This window comes from Henckelia pumila, chromosome 1 (genome assembly GCF_033568475.1).
Source record: "Henckelia pumila isolate YLH828 chromosome 1, ASM3356847v2, whole genome shotgun sequence".
Lineage (NCBI taxonomy): Eukaryota > Viridiplantae > Streptophyta > Magnoliopsida > Lamiales > Gesneriaceae > Henckelia > Henckelia pumila.
The window spans coordinates 155,477,448-155,500,171 of NC_133120.1; the positions used below are offsets into that span (position 1 = coordinate 155,477,448).

The following is a 22,724-nucleotide window of genomic DNA, read 5'->3' on the forward strand; positions in this document are numbered from 1 at the left end:
GTATGTCAATGAGAATTACTGTCGAACATCATGTTGCTCATGTTCATACACAGAATGGATTAGCTGAATCATTGATTAAACGCCTACAACTGATTGCTAGACCAACGATTATGAGAACAAAACTCCCTATTTCTATATGGGGACATGCAATTTTACATGCTGCGGCATTAATTCGCATCAGACCAAGTGCATATCATAAATTCTCCCCATTGCAGCTTGCATTTGGTAAAGAACCAAATATTTCTCATCTGAGAATTTTTGGATGTATGGTGTATGTGCCTATTGCACCACCTCAATGATAAAAAATGGGTCCTCAAAGAAAAATCGGTAATTATATCGGTTATGATAGTCCATCAATCATTCGATATCTTGAGCCTCAGACATGCGATGTGTTTACAGCACGTTTTGCTGATTGTCATTTTAATGAAGAAATCTTCCCAATATTAGGGGGAGAAAAGAAACACATCGAAAAAGAAATCACATGATATGTACCATCATTATTACATTTGGATCCAAGGACCAAACAATGTGAGAAAGATGTACAGCAAATTGTGCACTTGCAAAGAATTGCAAATCAAATGCCAGATGCATTTGCAGACACAAAAGGGGTAACAAAATCATATTTACATGCTGTAAATGCCCCTGCTCGAATTGAAATTTCAAAGAAAAAAATTGAAGACACTCATGATGTCATAAAACGCTTGAAGCGTGGAAGGTCAGTCGGTTCCAAGGATAAAAATCCTCGGAAAAGAAAAGGCATAGAGAAACACGATGATCATAAAATAGAAAATGGTGTTCCAGAAGAAACACCTGATGATGAAAATGTTCTGTCAGAACCACAAACTGACGAGAATCGTGAAATCTCTATCAATTATATTAATACTGGAAAAATATGAAACCGAAAAGATATAGAAGATATTGATGAAATATTTTCTTATAATGTGGCATGTGACATCATAAATGAAAACGAGGATCATGAACCAAAGACCTTTGGTGAATGTAAAACTCGTCATGATTGGGCAAAATGGAAAGATGCTATCCAGATTGAATTGGATTCGCTGAATAAAAGTAATGTTTTTGGACCTATAGTCCTCACACCTGAAGGTGTAAAACCTGTTGGATACAAATGAGTTTTTATTCGAAAGCGAAATGAGAAAAATGAAATAGTCAGATATAAAGCTAGACTTGTTGCCCAAGGTTTTTCTCAAAGGCCTGGAATTGATTATGAAGAAACGTATTCTCCTGTTATGGATGCAATTACGTTTCGATATTTAATTAGTTTAGCAGTGTCTGAAAATTTGAAAATGTGTCTTATGGATGTTGTTACAGCTTACTTATACGGATCACTTGATAGTGATATATACATGAAAATTCCTGAAGGATTTAAGATGTCTGAAGCACAAAGTTCAAAACCCAGAGAATTTTATTCTGTAAAATTGCAAAGATCATTATATGGGTTAAAGCAATCCGGTCGAATGTGGTATAATCGGCTAAATGAGCACTTGATGAAAAAGGGATATGTAAATGATCCAATATGCCCTTGTGTTTTCATCAAGAAAACAACATCCGGATGTGTAATTATTGTTGTATATGTTGATGATTTAAACATCATTGGAACGAATAAAGAAATTCAAGAAGTTATGATGTACTTGAAGGAAGAATTCGAAATGAAGGATCTTGAAAAAACTAAGTATTGTCTGGGTTTGCAAATCGAACAAAAAGAATGTGAAATTTTTGTTCACCAGACATTATATAGAAAAGATCCTTAAACATTTTAATATGGATAAATCAAATCCATTAAGTACTCCAATGGTTGTAAGATCATTAAACATAGAAAAGGATTCATTCCGTCCATGTGAAGATGATGAAGTTATTCTTGGTCCAGAAGTACCATATCTAAGTGCCATTGGTGCCCTTATGTATCTTGCAAATTTCACTAGACCTGATATATCTTTTGCTGTAAATTTATTGGCAAGATTTAGTTCATATCCAACAAAGAGGCACTGGAACGAAATTAAACATATATTCCGTTATCTACGAGAAACAACATATTTGGGACTTTTGTACTCAAAAGACACCAATCAAAGTATCATTGGTTATGCCGATGTTGGATATTTATCTGATCCACATAAGGCACGTTCCCAAACCGGATATATATTTACTCGTGGAGGCACCACAATTTCATGGCGTTCACAAAAATAAACACTCGTAAAAACTTCATCAAATCACGCTGAGATTATTGCGCTACATGAAGCAAGCCGTGAATGTGTTTGGCTAAAATCAATGACACAACATATCCAAACTTCTTGTGGATTATCAGTAGACAAGAAGCCTGTGACGTTGTATGAAGACAATGCTGTATGTATTGCTCAAATGAAAGAAGGATTCATCAAAAGTGACAGAACAAAACATATACCCCCAAAGTTCTTTGCCTACACTCAAGAGCTTGAGAAGAATAAATATATTGATATCTGTTATATTCAATCAAGTGAGAACTCATCAGATCTCTTCACAAAGGCACTTCCCACGACGATATTCAGAAATCATATATACAACATTGGGATGAGCAATCTGTGGAATATGTGAAGAATCACTCATGTTAACATGAGGGGGAGTTTACGTGGCTGCACTCTTTTTCCCTTACTATGGTTTTTATCCCACTGGGTTTTTCCTAGTAAGGTTTTTAACGAGGCAGTATAAAACACATAATGAAGACAGTCATCATATCACGATCATCATCACAAGGGAGAGTGTTGAAAAATATATTATTATTATTAATATTATGTTGAATATTAAATGTTGAATGTTGAATATTGAGTTGTAAAATGTGAAAAATTAGTGTGTGATGATGTAGATGATGATGTATTTATTTTTGGACTAATCTCAAATGTGGATCTATAAATAGATCTTCATTTGTGATGAAAAATATAATTGAGTTGAGAGAAAAATATTATAAAATGTAGAGTTTGATATATTTTGAGTTTTGGAGTATTTACTTTTTACCGTAAATTTTTACTTTTTCATAACAAAAATAACCTTTTTAAAATAATTTTTTTTTCAGTCCCGATTTGGATCATTTTATGAAATAAATAAATAAGATAATAAAATTTCCAAAGACTCTTACATAAATGTACTGTCCCATTAATATCATAGATTAATATTCCTCTAAATTACAAAATATAATTAGGACAAATGAGCAAAATGTGATTTTGTCGTTTTTTTTTTCTTGAGATTCAAATCTAATTGAAATGTGATTTTAATTGAATTTCATACCTAATTTTTCTCATTGCATCTAAAGATTCTGTTATTACTTTCTCGAAATGTAACGAAAAATTGTGAAAATATGTTTTCTCTATGAATATTTCCTTTCATGTAATTAATTCCAAATATACTGCATTATCTTCAATTCATCATCAAATTACGTTAGCTATAATATCTTCAAATTTTTATAATTGTGAACACATTCATTTTTATCTCGATATATATGAAAACACTATTTAATAAATAATATGGACATTACTAGTACTACGTCGATTTTATTACTATATACTTCCTCCGTCTCAAATACATACTCCTACTTTTTTTTCACACAGATTAAGAAAAAATTATTTGAAAAGTAAATTTTATACAAACTTCCTATTTTATCTCTATTTAATGTATTAAAAAATGATTGCACAATTTTCAATGTGTAGTTAATAGGGGTATATTAGTAAAAGAGTGTAAAAAATATTACTAAATATGGTATATGACTATGTATTTGGGACAAACAAAAAAGAAAACGTGGACTATATAATTGAGACGGAGGGAGTATAAGATAGATCGAATGCGTTTTTTAAAATAATAAATTATTAATTTATCGATCATTAATTAATACCTCTATAAATTAATAAAATTTCATGATTCCGACATTAATTTAGAGCATCTACATTGATGCATTATTTGATAATTAATAACACCAATTAATGTTCATGCACCAATGTGGGTGCATGAATTATTAATCTGTCAGCCCAAAAATTCATACATATTAATCTCGTTATACCATAAATAAAAAAATTAAGAAAAAAAAGAACAGGCTGTGTTTTTTGAGAGTGTTGATCATATTAATTAAATGAATGTGAGTGTGTATTAATAATGAAAATGTGTTAATGTAATAATAAAAATTAATGAGTACCAATGCGGATGCCCTTATAGAACTAGTTTTACGTATTTCTTCTGGTAATATATAGAGCAAGGTTCTAAAAAGCGTGAAGCGCGTCGAAGCGTGGAGGTCAAGCTTCAAGCTTTTCAAGATTCAGCGAGCTTAGAACGAGCTTAAGCGTGAAAAAGCGTTTTCAATTTTTACTATAATTTTAATTATTTTAAGACAAACATTAAATAAAATGTTAGATTAACCATAAATATATGATTTAATAGATAATTCAAGTTCTAAACTATAAATATACATATTTATAAAAATGTTTCATTTTAAAAAATAAATAAAATCTTCCGTTCTAAAAAGCGGTAGCTTAATCAAGCTTATGTGTGTTAAAGTTTAAGCGAGATTAAGCGTCGCTTAAGTGAGCTTTTTAAAACATTGATATAGAGTCGTCTTGTTACTATGCACCATTGCAAAATTAAAAGATAGATCTACGCGTTAAATGAATCCAAACTTTGGTAATTGGGGAGCCACAATGAGACATAATTGTCAAATTTGATTAGGTGTAAGTGTAAAATTCGTGTTTACAAACATTGAAATTTCTTCTGAATATATTAACGGGAGATATTTATACACAAATAGATTGTAAATAACAAAAAAATTGCGTGTAAATAACAATTCTCATATATTAACATTTCTAAATTAGCTTCTCAAGATTTTATTGTCTTTATTGTCTTTCCTTTTTTTACCCTTAAAGATCTTGAAGGTTGTAACATATTGTCATATTTTTAATAAAAATTACTTCTTAAAGGGAAAAAAAATGCTTTAATTTACGTCGTGCTTTGATAAATTACAATGTACCAAATTTGTGGCATTTCATGTATTTAATAAATAACTGGTTCACTAAAAAATAATTAATTTCACATTTATTGGTAAATGCACACCGTTAGATTTATGTCAAAGAAATGCCTGTATAGATAGGATGTAACTTACCTTCAAACATGTGTGGTAATAAGATAACAATAAAAAAGGGAATATCTGGTTTTAAAAAAATAAAAAAGGGAATATTTCCATGATTTTTTTTTTTTTTTTTTGCAATAACATTAAAACAAAATATAAAATATAAAATTGTTCAATAATATTATAATAAAAATCAATATGAAAGGAGATATTGAGAGTTGAGACATACATTCTTCATTGCACATTTGTTTCACCTTAAAATTTCCGTTGGCTGGGCAAGAAATTCGCGATCTCCATTTCCATTCTTTTTCCCATTTCTTTGTTCGTCATTCAGGTGCTTCTCTTATTTCTGTACATATTGTTCATATTATTTTTTTTCCTTTGGTTTCATTTCTTGATGATTAAATATTGAGTTTTCTGTTCCTTTCAAGCTTTAATAAAATACTCTGATCTCGCTGCTTTATCCAGCGTGATCAGTGGATTACTTTCCTTGAGCACCCACAATTTTTGTGGTAAAGTGTGAATAAATGAAAAAGCTGTTTTCTTTTTGAAGGATCAGATGTTGAAAATCTAAATTGAAGCATTTAACTACAAGGGATTTTTGTTTTAGTTCCAAGATTCTTGAATGTAATGGTCAAGAGATAGTAACTTCGTGGAAATAAAGGAATGTATATGTGTTAGATTGTGAATTCGAAGAAACCATCGAATGTACAGGTCACAGATCGAAACTTTAAATAAAATTGAATTGTTTTTGTTTTTGTTTTTTTTAAAGATTGTGAATGGGGGATTTATGTTGGTGTTTTGTGTTCAGGAATTATTGTGTTCTTGTATAAGGTAATAGTGGTGTAACAAAACGTATAGATGGGTGAGCATTTGGTAGTGAATGTGGATCAGTTGCCAAAGCCTGGGGCGGTTGAGTCTAATCCGCTGGTACCTCCGGCCGTGGGTTATAGGCCCACAGGAAAGGACCTGGAAATGATGGGCCCCTCATCATCTACATTGGTGGCGGAAGACAGTAAGGTGGTGATTTTCGGGGAGGACGATGAGGAAGCAGATGAACATGCTCCACTAATAGGGATAGGGGAGTGTCGTATTTGCCAGGAAGAAGATCACATAAACAATTTGGAGAGCCCCTGTGCTTGTAGTGGAAGCCTTAAGGTAAATGTTTTATGTAGATGCATAATTATTTTAGTGTAAGTTGGTTAACTATCATATGTTCTTGTTACCTAATATTGTTTCATTTGAGTTGTTAAATAATTGAGACCCATGATTTTGCAGTATGCTCATAGAAAATGTGTTCAGCATTGGTGCAATGAGAAGGGAGACATTATTTGTGAGATCTGCCATCAGGTTAGGAATCGCTCCTTATGCCTCTGTAGTTGTTTTTTTATCATCTACGAATGCTGGCAAGGCTAATGACATCAGTTTATTGGCTTGCTTGTACAAAATTCAGTTTTCAAAGTATTAAGTTGGTCTCTAAATATCATATCTTCCCTCACAAGGATACATTTGAGGTATTCGAGTACTTTGTCCTACAGTTATTTGGTAGCAACAATATCTCTACGACTCTACTGTAATGTGACTTTGTATTTGATATTAGCGATCGAAATATATTGTTAGGTCTGTCGTATGGTTTTAAAAGCTTTTAGTTGCATCATTACTAGGAAATATAGTCTATATTACTATTAGTGATCGGTCCTATGATTGTTAGTGGAGTCAAGCTCACACTCAGGATGGGAATTGTTTGGGAGTAGAATTATGCCTATTTTAGTGTGACAAGCTGTGTCACCATGATAAAAATATGAAATTTTAACGATAATCATTTAATCATTGTTTTGTGGGTGGAATCCACCCGTCGTGACTAGTGGCTGATACCATTATAGTTTACAGCAAAAACAAGTCATTTGGTAGTGCTATCTTATTAATAACGTTATCGATTACAGAACCTCCAGATAGAAATAAAATTTGCAACAACAATTGATTGTAAGGAAAGAGTTTTATAATAAAATTGGATTTTGAAAACTGGAATATTTTTTTTATTTTTGGGATGAAAATTAAATTTGCGTGTTACCAGAAAAGAAAATGTAGATTCCTGTAGATGTGTAAGATACACACACATGTGTCTCGTTTGTTTGAGCTGCATATGCTCTTGATGTATATTCTTGCGTATTAACTTTTCAGGAGAACTCAACTCAGCTGATAATCTGTTGCTAGATAGCCGACAGATGTTGAAATTGAATTTTTTTATTGGAAATAAGCTGAGTTGAGTAAAATTTTGGTGAACTGATATTTGTGTATTCTTTTGATGTAATACTTTGTTTTATGTTCAGCCGTATCAACCCGGCTATACTGCCCCACCACGACTTCCACCTGAGGAGACCACTATTGATATTGGGTAAGTTTCATATTCAGTAGTTAAATTTTTATCTTTAACTGTGAATTCAGTTACATTCTGTATTTTGTTTAGGGGAGTGTGGCAAATTTCTGGCACGCCATTTGAAATGCACGATCCTCGTATTCTGACACTTACTGATGCTGAGCGTCAGTTGTTCGAAACTGAATATGATGATTATAATGGCACACATAGTAGTGGCGTTGCATTTTACCGTTCAGCTGCTACAATTGTAAGTCTTTGAAAAGTTCTACATCTTAAAGTTTGAATGTGCTACAAAGAATTTAACTATTTTTTGAGTAAGCATCAAATAAAAAACGGAGAAAAAGGAAGTTTCCTGAACCATATTGATCTAAAACTGCGGGCCATATGAAGTAAAACTATTCTTATTCTGATTTGCAGCTATTGTCTCTTCTCGTACTGAGGCATGGAATGTCAATCACGGATGACAGTAGTGATGGGAATGGAGATGACGATGCATTGACTTCTATAACAGTGAGTGTGTAGGAACTATTTATATGATTACACTGTGATGCTATAGCTCAAAAATCATCGTATTATGCGCAATTGATATCAGATCACACTACCTCTCAAAATTGTTAGCAACCATTTTGTCCAAAAGCTCGAGGTGATGATTGGAGGTGATTCAACACTATTTTTAGTTTTTATGTTTGAATATGCACCCTTGCGTATATTGTGGGAAACATGCCTGGAATTAAAATTCGATATAGGCACATGTATATTGGTCAGATGTTGTATGGCGAAGGTCCAAAAGTAAGCATCTCGGACCAACATTAGTGAAATATATGGGGATTGGCCACCCCAGGTTTTGAACTCGTAACCTCTGTCTTTGATAAGATTGAATAGTCTTTTTTTCCCAAAATTTCTAGCTCGCAAAAGGTGTGCAACAACAGTCTGTCAAATTGGTCACGGTCTTATATTAGTTTATCATAGTTTTGAGATTGTGATTTGTGCTCGACTCTCCTAAATGCAGCTTTTCATGACTCAAATCGTTGGCTTTCTATTGCCATTCTACGTTGTACTCTGGGTCATCAGCATTTTACAGCGTCGGAGGCAAACACAGGTAAATTTTGTTTTAACCTTTTTACACCTCGTCTTCAATTCTTCTGCATATTCTATTCAACACTTCTGGAGCTGCAAACCATTGCTAACGAGTGTCAGAGGTTTCAAGTTACATGTTTTTATATTTTGATTTTCTTGAAACAGGAGGCTGCTGCACTGGCAGCAACCCGGTTCGCTATTGTGGTTCAGTCGTCACAGAACAGAGGCGGCCTTGTTGTAGCCTCAGCTGCACCACCAATCAATTCACCGGCTACCCCCGCACAGGCGGTTCGCCATCAGGAAGATGTTTAGGTGAAATTCGACATCTGTGGGAGTCTTCTTATGGTTTTTTATGGCAATATTATGCAATAGAGACCGTGAAGCTCCAATACACAATGGTGTTTTCTTCTTTCCTTGACTTTCTTACTAAGACTTGTTTCTGTTCCTGGTGTATAAGTAAGGAGATAAAAATCAAGATATATAGTATGTATTTATGTTGTGTATTCTTTTTTTAAATAAAAGTTTGTTACATGTGTGCTCAAGGGTCTAATAAAAATCTATATTCTCTGTTTTTTTCCCTAACTCATATGTTTTTATTTTCTTGTCCCTTAATGATACATTCATTTATACAAGAACATCATTTTTAGGTGAATGATATGGTTACGTAACATATGCAATTAAAAACCATATCATATGCAATTAAATGAGAATATGTTCGAGTTGGAGTAGGTGTGTGTTTGATAAATGATCATGGATTCGATTTCTCATGTCAAGACTTTTTCGAGCAATCCTATTGCACGGACTTGCCCATTATAGTTTAACTGTCTAGCCTAATTTGCATAATACTGAGTGAGTTCGAAAGTTTAATCAGTACGTTATAGAATAATAATGGCCGGGGCTAAATAATCAATTTTGAACGCTTCTCCTTTCGATGCGATGATCTCAAGATAAAGCAAACCAAAGGGCTAGCAATGGACTTGCCTTAAAGTGACATTCCATTCGCTGCGTCCCCATTTACCTTTTAAAGTAATCCTTTACAACATTATTCAATTACATTTCAAAGTAGTGTAGCCATTAATACATTGATCTGGTCAAGAAATACTTTCTCGAAAAATTAAGATAATAGTGTAATCCATATGACATAAAAATTAATATTTTCTTGAAACGAAGTCTCGAATTTAATATCTAATTTAAACAAATGATGACCTAAAGTGTGATTTTGATATTTCGTCGTGTTCCCAATTTTGGTGGTTACAATCTCGTATTTTTATATATTTGAAACGAATACCTTTTTGTTTAGATACATGAAATATAAAATCAAAATATATAGATGCCAATGGTTCAAATGAGTCGGGAAATTGGAATTGTTCCAAGAGCAATGCTTTTAGCCTACACCTTTAAGCCCAAGAATCTTGTAATCTTCAATGGTAAGTTTAATTCGTTTGGCAGGAGCGTCAATCAAAAGCGGGGTGGAATAAGTCATATTGAAATACATTATTATTTTATAGATATGAGGAATGTTATTTACACTCTAATTTTTGTTAAGCACAGTTCATTCATTATTTTTTTTACTACAAGTTGACTATATTACCTTTTAATAATTTTAATAAATTCCTCAATATACTCTCATAAATTCCGAAAATAAGTTTTCTAAACTTTAACAACTCAAAATATTATAGTTATATTTTGCCAATATTTTTAAATATAGAATACAAAAAAAATTTAAAAAATTATTGATCAAAATAATGTTCATTATTATGTTGTATTTCAATTTTTTTTTAAAATAAAAAAGATAATATTTCATTCTTATTTTTTCATAATTTATGCTAATTTTTATTTTAACTTTAAAAATTAAAATTTTAATTTAATCACAATATCTAATGAAAGATATATAGCTACAACTAAAAATGTATGTTTTAAACAAAATATACATTTTTTTACGTTAAACAAAATCTACATTTAAAATTGAACTTAATATATTTGTATAATAAACATTCTTGTAACTAACCCAAAAAAAAGTATAAATTTATATAAAATGAATTGTGGCATTACAGTTATGCTTTTAATCACTAAAATATGTATTACATGCTTTTAAATAAATATTCTAAAATAATAAAATTATTATTTTTATCTTAATTTAATTATATGTAAATTTAAATATTATCTCAAGCACTTTAACTTTTAGATAAATCAAAATTTTATAATCAGTTAGGTTTATGTATTTTATAAAATAAATCTAATAACATTTTGTATATTGTGCAAAATATTGAGATATTAATAATATTAACCTTGTTTTTCGGAATCAATAATATTAACTTTTTAAGACTAAGAAAAGATCTCTTTGTTGTTTTATAATTTATTTGCATATGGAAAAAAAACCGTTACAATATTTTTAGATATTAAAATTTTAGTTGTAACAAATATAAGGATTGGATTAATTTGGGTTTTTTTTTAAGATGAATAGAAATTTTATTGTATAGGAAAGTAATTAATTAGAGGATAATCTTGTCCATAAAAGAATTTTATTGATAAGGTGGAGTGTTATTAATAATTTTTAGAGTGTAAATAACACTCTCATATACATATATATACATAAAAACCACTAAAACCAGTTCCCTAAGGTATAGGTGATCAAAACTATATATATATATATATATATATATATAGATATAAAATCTTGTTCCCCTGCACACCAGTGTGCAGGGATTTTGTGTGCATCCTATGATGTTTGCGTGAACATCTGAGATGTTCTCGCGAAAATCTGATTTTTTTTAGATGTTCGCGCGAACATCCCGCGGTGCACACAAAATCCCTGCACATTGGTGTGCAGTGGATCATGACTGTATATATATATATATATATATTTGAAAAAAATACTTGTTTGTCTTTGAATTTTTTTGTTGCTAAAACACGCTTCTTAGGAGCTATCTCAAACACTACATTTGTCTATTATGTTTCCATGAAGTTAGATAAGTAATCACATCTGCTTTTAGTGTTGTCGAAAAATGATGTTTGGACTAATGATTGAGTTTTTGATAAAGTCAAAACAATATTGATCTTACAATTGATATCAAATATAAATATTTCGATTTTCATGAGTTTCAAGTTGATATATATACTTATTATATTTTAAAATATTGGAGATTACCCTATTAGTGGACGGTCAGCATACCGAGTTTGAGCTGAAAAATTTTAGTTACACTACTACCATAGTTATAATATTAAGTAATGTGACGTGCACATAATTTAACGATAGCAGTAATGACTAATTATACAAATACAACGTTAAAGAATATGATTCAAAAAATACGAACAAAGTTGGATGTTTAAGATACGACTGTCCCTACATGTCCTTTCCTTCACCTTTGATACGCCTATGATTAAAGTTTGAATATTATAAGCCAAGAACCAAGTTCTCTTGCTTCACTGAAGAATATGTTCAGTTTCACATGTAGCCCATTTTACATGCAAATATGACTCTACTATATATACCTCATTTTTCTGTACTGATACATAAGAGATATGGTTGCTGTGTACGAGTCATACGCTACATGAAGAGTTTTGATAGCACTTAAAAACAAATTTTGTTTTCAAGTGATATGTTCGCACAAATATCTCGTATTAACAGATTTAACTCAATTGTACACGTTACACCGATTGCACCATCTGGAGACTAAAAACTAGTGAGTAAAATCCGTTCACCATTTTGTTTTTGGAACAAAGAATTTTTCTTACAGGTTAATTTTATACTTTCAGCTCTTATATAAAAATCTATCATCGAACAATCCATTCAATATTTCTAGCTCAAAATTGGATCTTTTCCTATATACATGACTCTGTTTTTAAATGAGAAATATATATATTTAAATAATATTATAACTTAAAGAATTATTTGATCTATAACAATTACGATAATACTTTGTGTACATAGAATGTTACATAAAAGGTTACACCTTCTATTAAATTAGGAAATTATCCCAAACCTTAACTAAAATTTGTTTCTTTTCAAACTACAATTATTTAACTTATTAAAAAATACGTTAAAGAAAAAATGATTTTTTTTCTTTTTATTATTTATTGTACAATTTTACAAAATTCAAGTTGATATTCTTAATTATATGCTATTTATTTTCAATTTTTTACAAATATTTATGATTTTAGTTTAATATTTTTCCCACAAACATTTTTTTCCGTACTTGTCCAATCAAGTTGAGTTATTTGAAAACAGTAAATTTTAATTTTTTTTCAAAAAAATGATGAGAATAATAATATTGTGATTATAGTTGTTAAAGTGGGTTGGGCTCGTTGGATTGGCCCTTCCCGCCCACTATATAGGCGAGTTGGGTTGACAAATTTTCAAACTGTCTTAATGGTGGGCCGCCCCGCCTCGCCAAGTTGTGGGATGTGGGCCAACCCATCACAACCTACCAAATATAACTAAAAATTGGCAGATTGATCCGTCCCGCACCGCCAAATCGGCGGGTTGGGTTGATAGTTTCTCAACCCGCCTAAATGATGGGCCGGCCTGTAACGCCCGAAAAATCAATAAATCCAATCACAAGTATTAATAATATTTTAAATGAAACTTAAATGATTTTATTTTATTTATTTATGAATTAAAGGTTATATTTAATTAAATGAATTTATTTCATTTAATGGTAATTTAAAGATTATTTTAAATTAAATGATTTCATTTTATTTATACATGACTTAAAAGTTATGTTTAAAAGATTTTATGCAAATTATTTTGTGTGAGGTTTTATAATTTTAAGTTGAGATTTTAGGTGTTAAAATATATGTTTAAAATTTTGTATTAAATGATTTAATATTATATAATTTATTTGATGTTTAACGGTTGCAAAAGTTAGCCTTTGATATTTTTCATATATGGGTTAATTTCGATAACAAAGGAAAACGAGACTAGCCCAAAAGCAAAGTTTAAAAAAATTTACATCTAATATGTTTTATGAATATTTTATTTTAAAAGTATTGCATGATATTTAATTTAAAATTTTAGGAAAAAAATATTTTTTAACGCAGTAAAATTCTACGTCAAATCTCTTCTCCTTATTCCCCCTTCACGCCACAGCCGCCTCCTCACCCTTAGGTTTTCCAAAATTCTCTCTCAAGTTTTCAAAAATTCTCGCATGGTTTGATCGTGAAAAGGCTAGAATCGTGTTCCTGGAATCCGGATTTACATATCAAGCAAGTGAAATATAAGTTTTAAATGTTTTTGAAACCACCAATCAAGAGTTTAAATATTTTGATATGAAAATGGGTATGTTGATGTGTAAATGTTGATTGATACAAGTAGCAAGTTTTTAATGTTTTATAACCATCATCCAAGAGTATAAATATTTTTCATATGAACCCTAAGTATGAAATTGATGTTATTGTTGTATGATTTTCCATGTTTCCATGGGTATGATGCAAAGGCGTGAATTGTGATACGTTCCGGATGTATTTGGTCTTGGTTAAAGTTCCGGATGTCCTTGGTTAAAATTTAAGGAGTTTCAAGGGTTAAACGATTCAAATCTCAGATTTTTTGGTGTGAGTTGATGTTGGAAAAGAGTTGTTTTAATTCTTTAAAAGTTGGGTCTTTTGATACGGAATGTTTGAAGTTTTCGTGTGTTTAAGCGTGTGATCAATTGATGTTTGAATAGTGCTTAAATTGTAGAAAGGAGAAGGAAATTTTCAGAAGAAATAGCAGAAGTTGCAGCAGATTTTTTTGGTGATCTGCAGCGCCTTTGCGCTGCAGTCACAAAGACACAGCGCTTCTGCGCTGCCCAAGCAGTGCAGTAGACACGATGGCGCAGAGGGCGCTGCAGGTTCGAACAGGCAGAGCCTCTACGATGCCGAGTAAAATATTTTTTTTAATGTTTTTAAAGTCTATGAAGGGTACTTTATGATCTTTTATGGTGTTTTAAATATTTTCAAAACTTTTATTAGTAAAGGTTTTAAGTTTTAAGCCAAGGACAGAAAGAACGACTCACGTGAAGCGACTAATATGTGTTGCATTGAAATGAAAATTTCTCTCATGAAATTTTATGAATGTAAAGATGATGTTCTCATTGTATTTAATTAGCACACATGATTTTCAAACATGAAATGAAAGTTAAGGGCGAAAGTCACTTGTTGTACAACGGGAACCTATAATGTGCTTTGATGGTTGCCACAAATACACATATCTTATCACCTCCAAATGAAAAGTTTTATGTTATGATTATGTTATTCTATGTTCATGTTATGTCATTTGCAATGCATGCCCTGCACTTTTGAATTCGAAAAATTTTTCATCACTTTTCCGCAGCTTAGTTCATGTAAATGTTTAAAAATACGGGACGTCGCACAGCCCGTCTCGCACCGCCAACTGACGGGTTTTGGTGGGTTGCGGGTTGGCCCGCTCCGCTGGCCATTTTGACAGCTTTAATGTGATCTCTTAGTGATTGCGTACAACAGTATATATCATTTTTTTTAAAAAAAAAAAGAATTTTATTGTTCTCAAATAACTCAACTTGATTGGCCAAGTACGAAAAACAGTTCGAGGAAAAAATATTAAACTAAATCATAAATATTATTCAAAAAATACAATTTCTCTCGTATAATTATCTGAACATAAATCTCGTGAAACTAAATAGTGCTGTAAATTCGGGTGGACCGGATGAATTCGGGTTGGGTTGGCGGCAAGGCATATATTCCTACAAAATTTCTCAACCTGAACCCGAATAAATTCGAAAATAACCAATTCAAACCCGAATCCGATTAACTCAAACCAACTCGATTTGATTTTTTTATTTTTTTGTTTTATAACAAAATAATTAAATACACATAATAATAATTGTAAGTTGAAAAGAAATAATTTTTAAAAAATCATTTTGTGATACTTTACTAATTTAATAGATCGTATAACCTTCTATATAATACTCTATGTAAACATAGAATTATGCTAACAATTACAAACTCAAGTGAAGCTCATTATGTCTGATTTATGACCAGTCAGCCTGACATGATAGAACCTATACTTTAGAATGTTCCAATTTTTAAACAATAAGATAGTGATCAAAAAAGAGGGCAAGGAGAAAAGATGGACTGCATGGTAAAATGGGAAAAAGAACAAAAAAATTCATATTTATTTTTAAAGAAAAAGAGACGTTTGAATGGGATTCAATTAAAATACTCAAAGAACCTATACAAAAAAAGAATAGAAACATTTGTAAAATAAGAAAAAATTGAATATTGGTATATTTGGTGCATAGGGAAGAGAGATTGGGATTCTAAAGTGAGATCTATCAATGGCTTAAAGCTAATGTTTGGTTTTTTAAGGGAAGATGTTCTATTCTCTCAACTCCTCTTTTGCTTTATGATTTGCTCTGAGATTTTGTGTTTTGGCTGCTCCAAATCTCACATATTCCTTAGTGGTTAAGGAATATTGAAATGGAACAAAGTAACAAACCCCATGAATCAAGCTCCTCTACTACAAATTCATCTTAAATTAAGACCACAAAAGAAAGTGAAGCATGCATAATATTTTGTGATATAATAATTGAATTTTAATTAGTTTGAACACTTCAAGAGCCATATTGATTCTCTTTTTCTTGATCTTTAAAATATAAAAATACAAACTTTGATCCAAATCAGTTCGAACTAATTAAGTTGAATCGAAACCTTAATCGTCAAGGATCCCGTAATCGATCCGTCCCAGCCTCGCAAGAGGGGATAACTGGCAGTTCACTGGATTGGTCTTTGTTGAGAGACAAAAGCAGGTAAAAATGATAGAAATGTAGGGAAACCAATGGAAAAAAGTGCTTCCCTTATGGTGGATGTTTGTTCCAGTCACCTTTATCCAATTTGAGATTCTTTTTTTTTTATATAAAACAGCCTTATTTTGCATATATTTGCTAATATATATGATTGGAATGAATCCAAAACTCACATATGGATTCTGGGCCATCCTGCTTTATGCTTTAAATTCCCCTCCAATTCTATAAGAGTTGTATTTAGACGAATGGAAACCACAACCCCCCCTACATTCTGTCTGCACTTCATCTTTTGCAGAGAAACCATGGCTCTGCACATCCATAGTGCATTCGTGTTACTCATCTGCACAGGATTATTACTGTTTCAACCGAATGAAGTTTGCGGGTCGAAAAACGCAGACCTAGCTTTCAGAGAGGCAAGAAGAGAGCAACCAGAGATGGTGAAGAATCGTCGAATGCTCGAGGCAGTAGACACGAAGAGCCTGGATGTAAACAAGAAACAAGTACCTGCAAACAAGAGATTTGATTCAAATCAATCAGACAAAAGGCTAGTCGGGAGAGGGTCAAACCCGATCCATAACAAGACTTGATGAACACAGAAGCTAGCAGAAAATCATGTTGTAACAGATACAAGTTCGCGTACCTGAAAAGAAACCGGTGATGATGCATTATACCTTCTACTGTGGTTTGTTCGCTTGGATTCCTTAGATCATGTGCATACTGAGTGTAGAATAGTTATTCATCGGCCATGGAAGCAATCACAAAGTCGAAAACCGCGGTTGCACATCTTGATAGAGCAAGGCACATAAAGGCCATCATGCAAGTGGTTTTCACTCTGAAGATTTGGTCTGTTTGGATTCATTGTCTCTTAGTTTTTCAGAATTTGATAGTCTTTTGTTTCTCCTTTGTCCTGTTCTACTAATAATTCTCTTCAATATTAAACACTTGACGCTTAAGTTGGCGAAAATTTATCATCTACAAGAGCCATTTTCTTTGTCTGGCATCAAAACCATTTTAAATTGGTTCAACCTAACCAGCAAAAGCAGGAACCTATTCTATAAATTGCAAGAGTTCATCAAGAAGCTAGTCGATACGTCTATCTCTTAGCTCTGTAGTTTGATGTAGCATTTTAATGACTAACCACTAGAAAAACTTTTCTTTTACTCTGTTTGCAAAAGTTCAGAATAAATTGGAAGCCCGAATTCACATCATGCAATTAATGGCAGACTGAGGCTTTATTCTTCACAGTAATAGAATCTCTTCAATTATTTATATGGATCTGAACATGGGTAAATAAATCACAGATCACTCTCCCAAGATATGGCAATATTCCCCACATACAAGTGATCTGGTGCAATTCAAACATTTTTTCTGTATGAGTATCAAGAAACAGTAGCAATATACTACTTCCGTGTACAAGAAACGACATCAGATCATCTTCTTTTGAGTCAACAGACTGAACCTTCCTACATAATGCAGCTAATAGCGGGTCGAAATTAAAATTCAAGAACATTGTGAGGGAAGTAGTGGATAAGTAAACCATTTAGATAACACCTTTACACAAAGCAAATATTAGTTTTCAGATCCCTAAATATGCAATGTTGGGATCTGTAAATTTTTGTTCTTGAGCAGAAAATTCAAGAAACAAATTAATTAACAAAATACTGCTTCCAAACCCTCCTACAGTAAGTAAAATTCTTTCATATAAACGTCAATTCAAGCAAATTCGATGAAGGCGTACTTTGCAAAAAGTCGTCCAACTATTAAAACACTGCATGATCTTCAGCTATTTTCACCAAGCAGCACAAAAATTGCAAGAAAAACCGTGAAATCTAGAAAATATCCTCCCATTTGCTTGGCATGAAGTACCAAACAGAAACATAGAATTTACCCGTCGCTTGCATTTCCTAAGCAAATAGGCGTCCCCACTTGCATGCATACAAAGTTTCCGAAGGATTTGAAATGGAAAGGGGACTTAAAATTGGGTTAGGGCTCCTAATTATTAGTCGTAACTACGAAATTATTATCAAGGGGCCTCATGAAACGACGCCGTCAAATACAAAAGTATGGGCTTTCCTCCACACGTTGGGACATTGTTCTAAGGCCTAATACTAATACTCCAAAGATCATATTTTTGAAGCCCAATTCTAATTTAAAATTATTTCAGAAACAAACAGAGATGATCAAATTTTCTCAAAATCATTTTTGTCACGTCCCAAAATTATCTTAATTTGAGAAGATTAATTGAGATTGATATTGATATTCCGAGATTATGAAATTTGAGGATAATATTGAACTTTGATCAGGAACTGAGTTGCAATTTTTGAAGAATTCAGGGACTAAATAGCAATTTGACTTATGACTAGTCAACCATATATATATATATATGTATATATATATATGTTGTGAAAAAGTAAAAATTTACGGTAAAAAGTAAAAACTCAAAAACTCAAAATTTATCAAATTCTACACTTTATAAAATTTTTCTCTCTTCACAATTGTGTTTTTCTACACAAATGGAAAGACCTATTTATAGATCTCAATTGGAGATTAGTCAAAAATTAATACATCATTAATTACATCATCACACACTAATTTTCAATATTTTACAACTCAATTTTCAACTTTCAACCTTCAACATTCAACAATAAATAATAATATATATTTATATATATTTTCAACACTCCCCCTTGTGATGATGATCATGATAAAATGACTATCTCCATTACGTGTTGTATACTGCCTCGTTAAAAACCTTACTAGGAAAAACCCATTGGGACAAAAACCATAGTAAGGAAAAAAGAGTGCAGCCACGTAAACTCCCCCTGATGTCAACATGAATGATTCTTCACATATTTCGTAGATTGCGCATCCCAATATTATAAATGTGTTTTCTGAATATCGCCGTGGGAAGTGCCTTTGTGAAGAGATCGGATGAGTTCTCACTTGATTGAATGTAACAGATATCAATATCTTTATTCTTCTCCAGCTCTTGAGTGTATGCAAAGAATTTAGGAGGAATATGTTTAGTTCTGTCACTTTTGATGTATCCTTCTTTCATTTGGGCAACACATGCGGCATTATCTTCATACAGTGTGATTGGATTCTTGTCCACTGATAATTCGCAAGAAGTTTGGATATGCCGAGTCATTGATTTAAGCCAGACACATTCACGGCTTGCTTCATGTAGTGCAATAATCTCGGCATGATTTGATGAAGTTGTAACAAGTGTTTGTTTCTGTGATCGCCAAGAGATTGCAGTGCCTCCACGAGTAAATACATATCCGGTTTGGGAACGTGCCTTATGTGGATCAGATAAGTATCCAGCATCAGCATAACCAATTATTCTCTGATTTGTATCTTTTGGATACAAAAGTCCCAAATCCGTCGTTCCTCGTAAATAACGGAATATATGTTTAATTCCGTTCCAGTGCCTCTTCGTTGGACATGAACTGAATCTTGCCAATAAATTTACTGCAAAAGATATGTCTGGTCTAGTGCAATTTGCAAGATACATAAAGGCACCAATGGCACTTAGATATGGTACTTCAGGACCAAGAACAACTTCATCATCTTCACATGGACGAAATGGATCCTTTTCTATATTCAATGATCTGACAACCATTGGAGTACTTAAAGGATTTGATTGATCCATATTGAAACGTTTAAGGACCTTCTCTGTATAATTAGACTGGTGAACAAAAATTCCACATTCTTTTTGTTCAATTTGTAAACCAAGACAATACTTGGTTTTTCCAAGGTCTTTCATTTCAAATTCTTCCTTCAAGTATAACATCACTTCTTGAATTTCTTTATTCGTTCCAATGATGTTTAAATCATCAACATATACAGCAATAATCACGCATCCCGATGTTGTTTTCTTGATGAAAACACAAGGGCATATTGGATCATTTACATATCCCTTTTTCATCAAGTGTTCACTTAGCCGATTATACCACATTCGGCCGGATTGCTTTAACCCATACAATGATCTTTGTAATTTCACAGAATAAAATTCTCTGGGTTCTGAACTTTGTGCTTCTAGCATCTTAAATCCTTCAGGGATTTTCATGTATATATCACTATCAAGTGATCCGTATAAATAAGCTGTAACAACATCCATTAGACGCATGTCCAAGTTCTCAGACACTGCTAAACTGATCAAATACCGAAACGTAATTGCATCCATAACAGGAGAATATGTTTCTTCATAATCAATTCCAGGTCTTTGAGAAAAACCTTGTGCAACAAGTCGAGCTTTATATCTCACTATTTCATTTTTCTCATTTCTCTTTCGAATAAAAACCCATTTGTACCCAACAGGTTTAACACCTTTAGGTGTAAGGACTATAGGTCCAAAAACACTACGTTTATTTAGCGAATTTAATTCAACCTGGATGGCATCTTTCCATTTTGACCAATCCTTTCGAGTTTTGCATTCACCAAAAGATTTTGGTTCATTATCTTCATTTACGATGTCACATGCCACATTGTACGAAAATATCTCATCAATATCTTGTACATTCTTTCGGTTCCATATTTTTCCAGTATTAATATAATTGATAGAGATTTCATGATTCTCGTCAGTTCTGACAAAATATTTTCATCATCGTGTGTTTCTTCTGGAACACCATTTTCTATTTTCTGATCATCATTTTTCTCTATGTATTTTCTTTTCCGAGGATTTTTATCCTTTGAACCGATTGGCCTTCCACGCTTCAGGCATTTTATGACATCATGAATGTCTTCATTTTGTTTCTTTGGAATTTCAACTCGATCAGGGGCATTTACAGCAGGTATATATGATTTTGTTACCCCTTTTGTATCTGCAAATGCATCTGGTATTTGATTTGCTATTCTTTGCAAATGCACAATTTGCTGTACATCTTTATCACATTGTTTAGTTCTAGGATCCAAATGTAATAATGATGGTACATACCATGTGATTTCTTTTTCGATGTGTTTCTTTTCTCCCCCTAACATTGGGAAGTTATTTTCATCAAAATGACAATCAGCAAACCGTGCTGTAAACACATCGCCTGTCTGAGCCTCAAGATATCTAATGATTGATGGACTATCATAGCCGATATAAATACCATTCTTTCTTTGAGGTCCCATTTTTGTTCTTTGAGGTGGTGCAATAGGCACATATACCATACATCCAAAAATTCTCAAATGAGAAATATCTGGTTCTTTGCCAAATACAAGCTGCAATGGGGAGTGTTTATGATATGCACTTGGCCTGATGCGAATCAATGCAGCAGCATGTAAAATTGCATGTCCCCATATAGAAATAGGGAGTTTCGTTCTCATAATCATTGGTCTAGCAATCAACTGCAGACGTTTAATCAATGATTCAGCTAATCCATTTTGTGTATGAACATGAGCTACAAGATGTTCAACAGTAATTCCCATCGACATACAATAGTCGTTAAAAGTCTGGGAAGTAAATTCTCCAGCATTATCAAGTCTTATTTTCTTGATCGTATATTCGGGAAATTGATTCCGCAATTTTATTATTTGAGCCATCAATTTTGCAAATGCCACATTCCGAGTGGACAATAAACATACATGTGACCATCTGCTAGAGGCATCGATCAATACCATAAAGTATCGAAATGGTCCACATGGTGGATGAATTGGCCCACAAATATCACCTTGAATACGTTCAAGAAATATGGGTGATTTCTTTTGGATTTTAGCTGGTGATGGTCTTATAATAAGTTTCCCCAGAGAACATGCCTTACACTGAAACTTATTATTCTGAAAGATCTTCTGGTCTTTCAGTGGATGACCACTTGTATTTTCTATAATCCTTCGCATCATTATTGAACCAGGATGTCCCAATCGATCATGCCAATTTGTTAGTATTGAAGAATTTCCAATAACCATATTTGATTCGATTGGACTTATATGTGTATAATGCAATCCAGTAGGGAGCATTGATAATTTCTCAACTACATATTTCTTTCCTGATTTATATGTAGTAAGACACATATATTTCTCATTTCCTTCGGTTATTGTTTCCGTATCATAACCATGAGAATATATATCATTAAAACTCAACAAATTTCTTTGTGATCGTGGTGAATATAAAGCACTATTTATCAAAAATTTTGTACCATTAGGTAACAAAAATTGTGCTTTGCCACATCCTTCAATCAAGTCTACAGGACCTGATATTGTATTCACCATTGTTTTTGTTGGTTTTAATTCCAAGAAATATTTTTCATTTCTGAGGATAGTGTGCGTTGTACCACTATCTGGTATGCAAACTTCCAGTGCATTATTTCCATCTTTGATCATAGCATTTTCCATAATGATCTTCAAAAACAATATGCAATAAAATGAATTAAGAAAGATATATGCAAATTATAATATGTTACAATTTAATTGCAGAATAAAACAATACATGCAA

At 32.3% G+C, this 22,724-nt stretch overlaps 1 protein-coding gene and 1 long non-coding RNA gene across 5 annotated transcripts; one reads left to right on the forward strand and one right to left on the reverse strand.

Annotated features, from left to right (window-relative positions):
* Positions 1-5,304: 5,304 nt before the first annotated feature.
* LOC140874746 (uncharacterized) lies at positions 5,305-9,125 on the forward strand. 4 transcript variants are annotated; one of them, XM_073278119.1, is made up of 9 exons: positions 5,364-5,429; positions 5,649-5,809; positions 5,907-6,253; positions 6,374-6,445; positions 7,426-7,490; positions 7,563-7,719; positions 7,890-7,982; positions 8,482-8,571; positions 8,715-9,125. In XM_073278119.1, exons 3-9 carry the CDS (start codon positions 5,957-5,959, stop codon positions 8,859-8,861), a joined length of 921 nt encoding a protein of 306 aa, XP_073134220.1. In that variant the 5' UTR covers positions 5,364-5,429; positions 5,649-5,809; positions 5,907-5,956; the 3' UTR covers positions 8,862-9,125. The 4 variants fall into 4 exon arrangements, with proteins under 4 accessions (XP_073134219.1, XP_073134220.1, XP_073134218.1 ...); XM_073278118.1 differs by lacking the exon at positions 5,649-5,809 and having other exon boundaries at positions 5,305-5,429; XM_073278117.1 differs by lacking the exon at positions 5,364-5,429 and having other exon boundaries at positions 5,457-5,809.
* A 6,930-nt stretch (positions 9,126-16,055) lies between these two features.
* Positions 16,056-18,349, reverse strand: LOC140874968 (uncharacterized). Its single transcript, XR_012148279.1, has 2 exons — positions 16,950-18,349; positions 16,056-16,813 (listed from the first exon to the last, which is right to left on the reverse strand). It is a non-coding gene; the product is annotated as an uncharacterized lncRNA (long non-coding RNA).
* Positions 18,350-22,724: the final 4,375 nt, after the last annotated feature.